Source organism: Kluyveromyces marxianus, chromosome 5, assembly GCF_001417885.1.
Source record: "Kluyveromyces marxianus DMKU3-1042 DNA, complete genome, chromosome 5".
NCBI classification, from domain to species: Eukaryota; Fungi; Ascomycota; class Saccharomycetes; order Saccharomycetales; family Saccharomycetaceae; genus Kluyveromyces; species Kluyveromyces marxianus.
Genome location: NC_036029.1, coordinates 591,705 through 604,290, shown reverse-complemented (window position 1 = coordinate 604,290; position 12,586 = coordinate 591,705). Strand labels below are relative to the sequence as shown.

At 38.4% G+C, this 12,586-nt stretch overlaps 6 protein-coding genes across 6 annotated transcripts; 2 read left to right on the top strand and 4 right to left on the bottom strand.

Moving 5' to 3' along the window:
• Positions 1-99: 99 nt before the first annotated feature.
• Positions 100-372, top strand: KLMA_50282 (uncharacterized protein; the record flags this gene model as incomplete). Its single annotated transcript, XM_022820266.1, has 1 exon — positions 100-372. One exon carries the CDS (start codon positions 100-102, stop codon positions 370-372), a length of 273 nt encoding a protein of 90 aa, XP_022676746.1.
• Positions 373-469: 97 nt separating this feature from the next.
• Positions 470-1,414, bottom strand: COX18 (membrane insertase COX18; the record flags this gene model as incomplete). The annotated part of the gene is made up of 1 exon (XM_022820265.1): positions 470-1,414. The coding sequence occupies one exon, from the start codon at positions 1,412-1,414 to the stop codon at positions 470-472; it is 945 nt and encodes a 314-aa protein (XP_022676745.1).
• Positions 1,415-1,799: 385 nt separating this feature from the next.
• On the bottom strand, positions 1,800-2,108 carry SPT4 (transcription elongation factor SPT4; the record flags this gene model as incomplete). Its single annotated transcript, XM_022820264.1, has 1 exon — positions 1,800-2,108. The coding sequence occupies one exon, from the start codon at positions 2,106-2,108 to the stop codon at positions 1,800-1,802; it is 309 nt and encodes a 102-aa protein (XP_022676744.1).
• Positions 2,109-2,727: 619 nt separating this feature from the next.
• GRX8 (glutathione-disulfide reductase GRX8) lies at positions 2,728-3,063 on the top strand (the record flags this gene model as incomplete). Its single annotated transcript, XM_022820262.1, has 1 exon — positions 2,728-3,063. The coding sequence occupies one exon, from the start codon at positions 2,728-2,730 to the stop codon at positions 3,061-3,063; it is 336 nt and encodes a 111-aa protein (XP_022676743.1).
• A 36-nt stretch (positions 3,064-3,099) lies between these two features.
• VHT1 (Vht1p) lies at positions 3,100-4,935 on the bottom strand (the record flags this gene model as incomplete). Its single annotated transcript, XM_022820261.1, has 1 exon — positions 3,100-4,935. The coding sequence occupies one exon, from the start codon at positions 4,933-4,935 to the stop codon at positions 3,100-3,102; it is 1,836 nt and encodes a 611-aa protein (XP_022676742.1).
• A 3,314-nt stretch (positions 4,936-8,249) lies between these two features.
• On the bottom strand, positions 8,250-11,075 carry KLMA_50277 (uncharacterized protein; the record flags this gene model as incomplete). The annotated part of the gene is made up of 1 exon (XM_022820260.1): positions 8,250-11,075. One exon carries the CDS (start codon positions 11,073-11,075, stop codon positions 8,250-8,252), a length of 2,826 nt encoding a protein of 941 aa, XP_022676741.1.
• Positions 11,076-12,586: the final 1,511 nt, after the last annotated feature.

Sequence of the window (12,586 nt, the reverse complement as noted above, 5' to 3'; positions counted from 1 at the left end):
TTAACTCATATCATTCCGTTATACTCAATAAGAGCAGGAGCCGCTGTGTACATAGAGAGTATCGCTATCCCAGTGCAAGAATAAACATAAAAAACAACCATGCCACAAAAAGCCCTCAAGGTTACCAAGAAAGCAAAGGATCCTCGCAGGATTACCAAGAAACAAAAGAACTTGAAAAAGGCCGCTCCTCTACAGATCAAATCAAAGAAACAATCGCTCCAGCACCTAAAGAAACTTAACAAGACATATTCCATCACTGAAGCTACTGAAAGACTAATAGCGAGTCGTGTGGGTCATTTAGAGTTGTTGAAGGGTACTCGTAAGCAGCTTGAGAAACATGAGAAGAAGCTTGGAACTACCAATAAAAAATAGAAGAAAAAATGCACACATACTGCACATATACACCTAATATTGGATCAGTAATTATGTACTCTTATCTTTAATAATATAAGTCTGAATGTTTTGGGGATTACCTCTGGTATGGCCATAGCCAATCGAGAATCTGATTTTGTACTAACGAAAATACCTGAGAACTAATCCAATACAAAGAGAGTAGGCACGATGCTTGGGTCGAAACACCAATCAAAAATATTGTACTGATTCTGGTAGCAGTTAGAATACTGTTCAACGTCTGAGAGGCCGCTGACTGTGTATCGGTAGCTGTCGTAATCCCAGATGTTCCAATTGTTGTGGCCTGCATCATTTTCCCATTATACTCCACGTTAATCATGGAAACTGTCCCCAAAATGATTGGAAGTAACATTGGAGCGGCATCAATTGGTAAACTTAGGTCAAGAGAACCGAGATAGGTCAACCAATTCGTTTCAGAAAGATCCTGCAAAATGTGACCGTGAGGCATGTTCGTATCTACAAGTCTCTCATTTGTGAGAGTTCTTAGTCCCATAGATATGCTAACCCATAAAGGTACCTGAACTAATGGTAGTATACTGTTTTTCCACATTTGTACATTGTATTTCTTGAAGAGGGACTTTTGTCTTTTGCGCATTTCTTTAAGTGAAAGCATAGTAATCTGTTCCGGAGTTAATTGTCTCTTTTTTCTTTGGAGAGCATCAACGGTTTCTTCCTTGGTAGATATTTTGCTGCCAGAGCTGGATAATTCTTCCTCATTGGCCTTAGCGGTCATTGAGGCTAATCTCAATTTCACCACAGGTGGAACACTCTGTACTACCTTTCGGAGTTCTTGTTGCTTGACTATACGTTTCCGTTGCCACACACTTAAAGGAAAGGTCAGTGCTGTTCTCAATGCGAAAGTTGCAGAAGGAATGAGTACCAACCATGGCAAGCCTGATGCATCATGTAATTGAACAAATGTGTCCGCTACCGTTTGCAGCGAACCAAACTTTCTGGAACCTTTTACAGGATAAACAGCGGATGCTCTTCGAAGCAAAAGCATGATTCTAATAAATAATACGAAATATCGTCTCTGGACTATACAGAATCGCTGGCTTCGCTTGTGGATTCCATTTGAAAATGATACCTTATCGTCGTTGTAACGTTATTTTAGTCGATGCATTACCATTTTATCAAATTTATGTATTTCCTGAAATTAAAAATAATGAATGTGACAAAACAAAAGATGTTGGAAATGACGATAAACGCGGGGCAGGTGTTAAAAGTGGCTAGATGACGGTGGCCAGTCTAAGTGGTATTTCATAAGTTATTCAATCCGAAGATCTTTATCTAATTTTCAAATATATTATTTTGAATAGAAATTATGTAATGTGCAAAGCTATAGTACATGATAAGGTAACGTGTAAAAGTCAAATATATATCTCGGCTTAATCCACCTGACTACCATCTCTTGGTTTATAATGCGGTAACAAATCCGTTACTTCTAGGGGTAAGCGACCATCGATTTTAACAGCGTACATGCCGGGAATATATCCATCAATACTCATCCACCGGGCAACCCACGATTTATTTGGTTTGCACATTCCGATCAAACCTTCAAAAGATGGAGAGGTGCATTCAATTGCAGAAACACCAGCTTCCTCAAAGATTGACTGACAGTTAGGACAGCCATTCCTGTTGAATTCCGCTGTACTCTGTACCAACCCACATAACATGCATGCTCTATCTGTAGACATGGTTGTCTGTTATTATATCTTCTAACTCAGAGTACCAGCTCTAACAATACTCAAACGACACCCTTTCAAATGCAGGTACCCTATAACTAGGTAAGGAGAAATGATCAAGGATGATTGTGCTTTAGATTTCAAGAAGTGTCAAGCAGTTGCTTGCAATTGTATGGCTAAAAGATTCTATAAGCTATAAGTTTAGTACAACTGACATCGCTCGAACTGAATAAAAAAAAATGAATCAAGAAATCACCAAGTCAGGGTAACATCGTAGTGTCTCTTTCTCGCTTGTTTTTTTTTTTTTTTTTTTTTTTTTTTTAATAATGCCACACATTTCGGATTTTACTAGGCTGTAACGACAAAGTCAAATTCGTATTATTCATATCATACACCTAACACCCTGGTCAATTATTTAAGAAAGGTATCTTGGGACAATTTCCCTAATTAATAGGATCATTTCTGTAACATTTACGACTTTTATTCTTTTTTTTTTAACTTTAACATATATATACATATATTTAAAAGTTAAAAGTGAAATAGTCTCATTGGCCTCATCCAACATTTGATAATACCTTTTTAAAACAAAAAAGTTTAAAAATCACTAAGCACCAATCTCTTACCTTAAAGAATGTCTAAATATATTGCTATTGCTCGTGAAGTTGTTTCGAGCCACAAGTTTGTTCAATTGAGCGCCAGTTGGTGTCCCGACTGTGTGTACTCGAATAGTGTTTGGAAGAAATTCGGCGTTACGGACAAGATCTTTAACTATGATATTGCAGCAGTAACTAAAGATAGAGCCGAGTGGAATGAGATTAGAGATGCTTTCCAGCAGGTTACTGGTTCCAGAAATTTGCCAACATTGTATGTTGATGGTAAGGTTTGGGGAACAGAGGCAGAGTTACATAAGTTCGAAAAGAATGGAACATTGAAAGCTGAATTACAGAAGATTGGATTAGTGGAATAATATGCTGATTATATGTATGTAAGAACATATTTAGAATTAAGATGAAAAAGTCTCTTCCGTCGAGGTGGTTGTCTTGTTACCCTCAGGGTACATGTCAGTATTAGTAGGCTCCGTCTTCAAATAATAGTACTCGCCCCTTTTTACTAGATCTTCTTCAACAAAAGATGGAATTGGTTCCTGCTTGCTGGAGTTAAACAAGATAATACCATTACCAAATGCATGTTTACGTTCTTGCCTCTTGTAGAAGAATAAAACCACGAAGGTCCATAACCCGTAGATGGTACCAAATATGATGGATACAATGTAACCAGTCTTGAACTTTGGCGCCTCCACAGTTTGCCAAGCAAGAGTTGGAATCCATGCATATGTTGATTGTGAGAATGCGTAAATCGCGATCCATATAATAGCTTTCATTTGAGGGTCGAATCTTAAGAAATCATTGATGAAAGACCATAGGCATGGAGAAGAAGCCACAGACCAATATGTCATCAAGAATGCAAACCATTTAGCAGAAGATGAAACGTCCCATTTGATTAAAATAGCACATGATATAATATTCATGGACGCAGCAAAAACCATAAATATCCATTTACAACGGAATATGTCCGCACCAAACGCACAGAAGAAGACATAAGCGAAACCGAGACATGCAGGCAAAACGGAAAGGTTATTAACTTGCACAATAGAATATGATGGGATGGATTTTAGCCACAATGTATAAGAACCACTAAATGCTGTCATACAATTCCAAGAACACATATCAAATACAATTAGAACCCAGAAGTTTGGTGAAGTAAAAACCTTCTTCCATAGCTTGAAGGATAGTAAAGAAGGAAGCTTAGATTTTTCAACACCGTCAATGATTTGGTTTCTAATATTTCTCCTCCTGGCGATTCTAATCTCCTCATCAGTTAAGAATAATGAATAACATTTCGAAGGAATACCTGGAATCACGAAAAAGCCAATAATAACAGTAGGCAACGAGATAGCAACAGCGTCAATCAAGAACATCCACCTCCAGCCTGCAATACCGAAAGTACCATCCAATCCCTTATAGATTCTAGCTTGGAGTAGACCTGAAGTGACACCACCCAACAATTGTCCACAGAAGAATAAACACACTCTGGACGAGATTTCATCAGGTGCGTACCAACACCCTAAGATATACTGTGAAACGGGGTAGTAGGCTGAACCAAAGGCATTCAAGATGAAACGGTATGCTCTTAGTTCGGCCAAACTTTTAGCTCTGTAACAGGCGAAGGTGAACCAAGTCCAACCCATATCCATCACCGGCAACACTATATGAGCAGGGTACCTGGGCAAAATGTACATGAAGGGTAGCTGAAACACAATAGCACCAACAGTTCCGATAACGGAAGTGTTGATATAATCATTTCCCTTCATATGCAAATCTTCCTTCATACCAGAGACATATGCATTGGTTAGGTTATTAGTGTCCAAAGACTTACTCCAACAAAGCATCAAGAAGTAGACACCGATAACCAAATCCAATTTGTAAAGTAACGTTCTTTCAGCTTTGGAATGCGTGGTATGATTGGGGTAGAGAAAAGAATACCAATTTCTAGACTTCTTATACTCTTTGTTCGCTCTGTATTCGAACTCATCGAAGAATTTCCACCATTTACGTCCAGCTTCATCTCTTAATTCATATGGAATGTCTGATCTCAATTCTCCCATACTAGTGACTACAGAAACTGGCTTGGTATATTCCTCAACCGTCTGTTTCTGTCCTAGAACCTGTCCATCTACCTCAGACACATCATCGCTAGATGAAGATACATATTCAGCTTCATATTTCTCATACACCACCCTTTCATGTGGAATATACTTCCTCCAGTTAAATCCACCCATTTATATTGTATCCAAAATGTAGTGTACGGTTTAATATAGAGTGACCTCTTGGCTTGATGATACTTTATACTTTAATATGTTCTGGATACAATAAACGAAACAGCCAAGAAAGGATGGATGTACTTCTGATAAGACGTGTCTTTATATACAAAATACAATGTAATGAATTCTCCGGGATAATACAATCTAGTTACATCACCATTTGGGAACTACCCACCCAACAAAATCTCGATTCGGACATTGCATAGATGACATATGCGATCATTCATTTCATCACTGTTCATTAACTATGGACTTTCTACCTACTCTACGAGAATTCTACATAAAAAAAATTTATATTTTTTTGAACAAATCACTTTTCGAAAAGAAAGTTGTCTTTGCAAAATGAGTCGTCCTAAGATGACTATCAAGAGAAACAGCACAGTAACTAGCGTAAAACATCCTGAATGTGCCATATTGGTCCCAATGAGCCATCAATGATTCGCATGGTGCTAACAACGGTATTCCAACCAATTTTCAGTCACGAATTTCACTTCAAGAGCATATTTCATGATAGATTATGTTGGATTATTTTCCATAGCGCTCTATATAATTAAAAACTCTAATACCAGCTTCTACAACATCCCGTACCAAGAGTTCAACAAAATTTACTACCAAGGATCAACTTGCATATAGTGTGACCGATATGGCAAAATGACTCAAGAATTATGCACTTAGAACGCATTTTTATGCTTCTTTATTGAATACTCCGGGCTCAGAATTAATATCTTGTTATTCGTATGCATAGTCTATAGTCAGCCTTCGATGATTAACTTTTGAAGAGAAATCAAATATTTATATACGTATTCTGCGGGTAACATAGAAATTCAGCACCTTCTGTCACATATAATGATCACATGAAATAAAGCCATACACCGCACCAAACAAAAATATCAATGTTTTCATTTTCATTTCTTTTTTTTTAACCTGGCGCTGAAAAAATTTTTTCGATGAAAAAGAACTCTCTATTCAAACACTTCTTTCATTCCTACTTACACTTTCCAGATGCTAAGAATATTAGCTTGTGTCTCGGAATATCACTTATTACAACATCGATAATCTCATACACATACAAATACTGAACCAGTATGTCGACATAAGAGAATCCTTAGTTTGACGGTTCTTTTTGCTCATTTGTAGGTGAAGAATTGGAATCTTTGTTTAACACTGATTCGCATATTTCACAGATGAAGAATGACTCTAGAAGTCTTAAAGTTCACAAGATCCTGTTTAGGTGGCAAGAATCAAGTTTAATTTGTGCTACGTGATGCTTAAAATTTTTTTCTTTCTAAATTAGAGCAAAATGGAATTGATACGTTCAGAGTAAACACATACGTTCCTCTGTTGAGGATATGTGTCTTACGAAAGCACCGACCACTTGATACCCTTTGTTATCTAGGATACTTCGTATCCCTATATTGTTGATCTGTCAGCTGTTCCAGCTGATAGACACCAACATTATTAGACCATTCAGCAGTTTTTTGTTCACTTCGTATTATACGAGACTCATCTTTCATCTGCGTTAGGAATCAGTGCAAGCAAGAGATTGCAGCCTACACCCATACAGTGTCTAATCAGAATCCGTCCTACGGCATGATCACCTTCAAATGAGATAAAAACTACTAACTCTATTTTGAACTATATTGCCCTTTGATAAATTCACAGGGCTTGGTCAGTTCAGTTTTAAACAGTGACTCGTACTTCTGTTTTAGCTGATGCTTTGAATGCCATTAACAACGCCGAAAAGACCGGTAAGCGTCAAGTTTTGATCAGACCTTCTTCTAAGGTCATCATCAAGTTTTTGCAAGTTATGCAAAAGCACGGTATGTTTTCCCTTCAACTTTTGTTAGGTCTTTTCCCCACTTTCATTGAAACTGGAACTTATTTGCAATGACCAATTCATTGATTATGGTCTATGAACACGAGGTTATATACATATGACGATTTCTGTTTGCTTTGAGAAGTTAATTTCGTTGGCTCTCATAGTGGATTTTATTGCACTATTCCCGGGCTGATAACTGGATGGTTTGATCGGGCAGTAAAATGCGTTAATACCAGTCCCATACTGTCTTTTAATTGTCCGGGAGAGCGAATTTATGAGAAAATGCTTCTTACACGACTTATTACTTTTACCTATGTTTTAAAGCCGTTTACTTTTTCCCAACAATCCTTTCACTTGTGGCCCGAAGTAAATTTCGCAAAGCATTCCTAGAAATCAACCCTATTAATATACCTCTAACGCAACTTATGCGATTGGTATATGTGTTCTCAGCTCATTAATCGATGGATAGTCTCGCATATTTGTAAATAGACTTATGAGAGTGTGAGACCTATTGAATATTCGATTTATATGGTTTACTAACATTTCGTTTTCCTTTTTGGTTGATACAAATTCTATAAAGGTTACATTGGTGAATTTGAATACATCGATGACCACAGATCTGGTAAGATCGTCGTTCAATTGAACGGTAGATTGAACAAGTGTGGTGTTATCTCTCCAAGATTCAACGTTAAGATTTCCGATGTCGAAAAGTGGACTGCTAACTTGTTGCCAGCCAGACAATTCGGTTACGTTATCTTGACTACTTCCGCTGGTATTATGGACCACGAAGAAGCTCACAGAAAGCACGTTTCCGGTAAGATCTTGGGTTTCGTTTACTAAACGAAGAACGTCTTTCCGTTAACTGTAAAGTTTTGTACTATAATTATTAGGTTACCATTATATATATGCAAGCATATGGCAATATTTTCTTTTGCTTTTTCGTTAATAGTGGGTCACTACTCTTCACTCCGTTGTGGCTCTACTCGTTTACATTGACTTTACATACCAACGTTAAAATTTCAAAGATGTACTATCTTTTATTCTTACAAATGTTACATGCCTATTACATGCCTATTACATGCCTATTACATACTACTATGAGATTTGCATTTGAATACGTATGGGATACAAACAAAAGAAAGAAAAAACCTTGCAGCAGAAGTACAACTATATCCGTTTCTCTGTAGGCAATTGTCTTGCATAAACATTAGCTTGCTTATATATTACGGAATTAAACCAATCAACGGTTAATGTGAATATGAAATTAAAATCAATACGAATAATAGTAATAATAGTAATAATAATAATAGTAGTAATAATAGTAATAATAATATAAGCCCAAGTGAAAAGAAAACAAAACCGAAAACGAAAAGAAATATATATATCAAACACTCATTCAAGAGATGACGTGATTAGTCTGCTATTATGCTTTTACAGCCACATCATAACGGATTTACTTCATTTTGAAAAATGCCGATGGTGGCGGCAAAGTGAACCGCTCACGTTCACGATTCATGAATGTATTTTGAACCATGGGTGGGGGTAGCACAATGTGGTCATTTCTCTTATTATTGTGTACAGCAGAATCAAAAGAGAATTTATTATTAATGATATTATTGTTGGGTGCAAATTCCTCGAAGCGCTGAGGCTGCTGTTGCTGCCTATTATGATGATTATGATGATTATGATGATTGTGATGGTTTTGAGAGGGGTTCAAGTTCAATGGCGGTAATTGAACACCTGTGCCCATTGATTGGCTATTAAATCTGTCTCTTAGTTGATAGTCCTCCATAGAATGTATTACCCCAATAGATACGCTATTTGCTCTCCTTACATCTTCCCTTGGGGTATTAGTTAGGGAGGAAGGCGATGAAGTAGAAATTGGTGACACAGGCCTTATCAATGTACTTTGACCATCATTATTACTTGGGTGTACATTAACTTTTTCTTGAATTTTTGATATGGTAGCGTAGAGTTCCGAGATAAGCTTCATAGTGAAATTGAAATCAGGATCTGAAGGATTACTAATTTCTTGAAGATGTCTAATGATGGACAGTATAATTCTACTCAACAAGAAGTGATAACCTTTGAAATAAGTGAATTCTTCTGCATTCTCCACTTTTTCCCTAAATAACAACTTCTTGAAATCGTTCTCAATTAGAGCATCTGTATCGACACATTTTCTGGATAGAGCAATATATTTCTTGATGAACTGAGAAACGGCATGATTTTCCATCGTGTAATTATCGAAGTCACTTTCAACTCCACGTCTATACAACAATTTAGGCATGCCATCAGCCCTATGATAAATGGATGAGTACCACACAAACAAAAGGAGATGGATAATCGGATTGCTGAAGACCTTCATTGATTCTGTAATTGCTTCCTCTGAAGCATCATCATTCAATAGTAATGTGGTAGCAAATATCTTCAATTGAAACAATAGCGTATCAGAGACCAATTTTTTGACAACTGGATCACCAATGCTCCAATTATGCTGTAGACTGGAAATAATTGGAAGAGAACAGATTGCCAAGTTGTTATTGATGTTCTTGTAAATTAAAGGAGAAGATCTCAAATCTTCCAAGATGTGATGGCTAGTACTAGTGCTACTGTCATTGTTAGTGCTATTGTTACTGTCCTTCACCTTACACTGATACCATCTATTATTCAAGTGGAATTTTGACCAATTGTAATGCTCTGCATCACTGGAAATTGGGACAACATCTTGAATGAATTCGAACCACGTTGCAATTAGCAAGTGCCAGTATTGAGGTAGAGAAGGGTTTACACAATATGAGTTGATCATATCAACGAATTTTGGAGGCGCATGCAATATGAAAACTTGAATTTTCCATGTGTCGAAAGTATGAGATTGATGGTCAACCTGCCTTATTTTCCGCAAACGTTGAGAAGCCAACCTGTTGGCTAAAATCACAGCATTATGCAAGGTATCTTTTGACTTGTAATGCGTTGCAAAACACTTGAACATTATTGTCTCACAGAAGAGCGCTTGGTTAACTACAAGTAAGGCATAAGTTGGGAGACTGCCATCGTCTGTTGCGTCACCCAATATCCTGTCCAAAAGTTCTGCCAACGTAAAGTTCTGATATAGATTTTGGCCAAGGAACCAATGAAATATCAGAGTTGAGACCTCTGTAAATTCTTCACACTTGAGCAACAGGCTCACAAAGATATCGAAAATAGCCCAAATCTCCTCAACTTGCTGGGTTAATGGATTAGTTTCTGATTTGATCATGGCAAAAAGGATTTGCTGATACATGATGGATGTGGTAAGTACCGAATGGGACAAATTTTCCTTGGAGTGAACATGCACATATATTAGGATTGAGAGTGGTAAAAAACTTTTATCGTATGGGTTTTTCATGCACTTTTGCCAGCACGACTGCCAAATTTCTATCAATCCTTGCTTCTTGTCATGGCCTCCTGTGCTATCTGTCGTATTGAGATCCAATAAATTAACGGAGAGCAATGCGAGTGGCAGTGGCGAGTTCTTGCACCAATGGTCGAAGGTACTTTCGTCACGGGTAGCCTCTTTCCACTCATTGGCTAACGAGTTGGTGAATAAAGATTTCGAGTGGAGATAGGAAAGTGACATATTTAGCATAATCTCCGGATTATCCAATATGTTCCCAAATCTACCCGAAAACACCGTCTTTAAAATGTCAGAATCCAACGAGATGCCATTGCTTGAAGAGACATTTTTTTCACAAGAAGCTTCTCCGACTTCCCCAGCGTCATCATCGTCTGAAGGAGTCATCGGTAGCGATTTGATACTGCCATGTGCGGTATGAATTTTATTATCATCGACCGAGCCGCCTGCGTCCGTGACAGAACTTTCCTTTGACGAATATACTTCAGTTGCTGGCACAGGTACTGACATTGAAGCTGATACTGGCGTCGAAACTGTCGTCGAAACCGTCGCTGCAGGAACCGGCGCCGTTATTGGCTTATTCGGCAGCACCTTAGTAGTTTGTGCCGCAGTTGCTGCCTGTGTTGACGAAGACACTCTGATCAATGAGTTCATCACCTCTTCTATATTCTTGCTACTGCTTTTTTGCATTATAGTAAGCGTAGACTTGTGCACTGTGCGAATGTGTCGTTGCAAAAGATCTCTTCTTACAAAAGAATGGGAACATATCGAGCAAGAAAACGGCTTCGAGCCGGTATGAGACCGTTCATGTCTGGCCTTGTGTTCAGATCTAGAGAATGCGCTCGCGCAAAACGAGCATATGTATTTCCTTTGAGAAGCTACCATGCTATGCTTCTTCCACACACGTTGTACTGATGCTGATTTAGACAATAAATAATGGCGTAAGAAAAGGAAAAAAAAAAAAAAACGCACACACACACAAATTAGGAGCCTCTCGAATCAGTCAAGTATAGAATATGTTATTCTCTGTCGTAGTTTACCTAGCTTTACCCTTACAAAATGAGAAAAACTTAGTACTGTGAAAAATATACCCGAAAACTAAAAGACAAAGTAAAGTCAGCCAGTCAGTTTAACAAAAAACACCTTTCCTTATAACGAAATCAGCTTTTTGCTTATGAATAAATCAAAAACACCCGTCAGAAGCAAACAACACTAAAATATGGGGAACAATGGGGGGCAACAGCCAAGCTCAAAAACTGATCTCAAAGGGAGGAGAACACTCAGTATATATCCGATTTCCTGTTCCAATAAAATTACTCTCCCGTAACCCTCTCGCAACCTCTACACTGAAAACACAAAAAAAAGAATGGCAAAATGCCAAAAAAAGAACAAACTTTCCCACACACAACACAGCTTAGCTTGTCTCCAGCGCCCGTGTTTGTGTGTGTGACTCCAGTTTAAGTTCCCGTTTTAAATCCAGTTTCCACAGCCATAAGAGCATGTATAAAGCTAAACGGTTTAACCGTCTCTTATGCCGCTCTCGATACGCCGATATTTCTTGTTTCTCCTCTGCTCTGCTCTGTCTTCAGTGGGAAAGAGCGCGTACGCCTGAACATAAAATAAAATAAAAAAATAATTAGTAGTATGAATTCTTCTTTCTTGCCCAGAACCCCGCTCAGCTACGTGTTGCACAGACTGCGCAGCGATAACGAAAAGTAGGCCGAAAAAAAAAAAAAAAACCGATTCTCCGATTTTTTTGGAGGGGCTGCCGTAATTAGTCCCTGTTCTTGTTCCCCTCTAAGTGGGGCAAATCAGACCACTAACCCATCGGCGAAAAAAATTGTGGAATTTTAGCGCACGTGCAAGTCAGTTTCCGAGTCCGGAGTTCTACAATCCGATACTCCAAAGCCATGGCTGCGTGTACGCGCCCCTCCCCTAAAATCTCTCCTCCCCCTCCTCCCCAGGATTTCGATCACCTTGTGCATATAGGTGGGGCTACAAGACTGCTGGAGCTATGGCTGAAGTTGGGACTAGGGCAAAGGGGAAAGATAGCGAGGATAGACGTATGGTTGTTGTTTTTTTTTTTTTTTTTGTCACCATCGGCTGTTGTGGCATAAAGGAGAGGGGAGGAGGGGAACGTGGTTGGTTATCAAGGCAGCACAGCAAAGTTCCAGGTTACAGTTTCTAGCTTTTGTTGCTTGTGGGTATTGTCTTTACGAGATTCGTGTTTAATCATGTACCGCTTGTGTGTGCGTATGTAATAATGTAGTGTAGTGTAGTGTAGTGTAGTGTAGTGTAGTTGTAGTTTAGTGCTGTGATAAGGTGGGGGAGGAGAAGTTGGGCCTAGGTATCAGCAGTGACAACATAATACAGCATATCCTTCACATAGTTTGTAG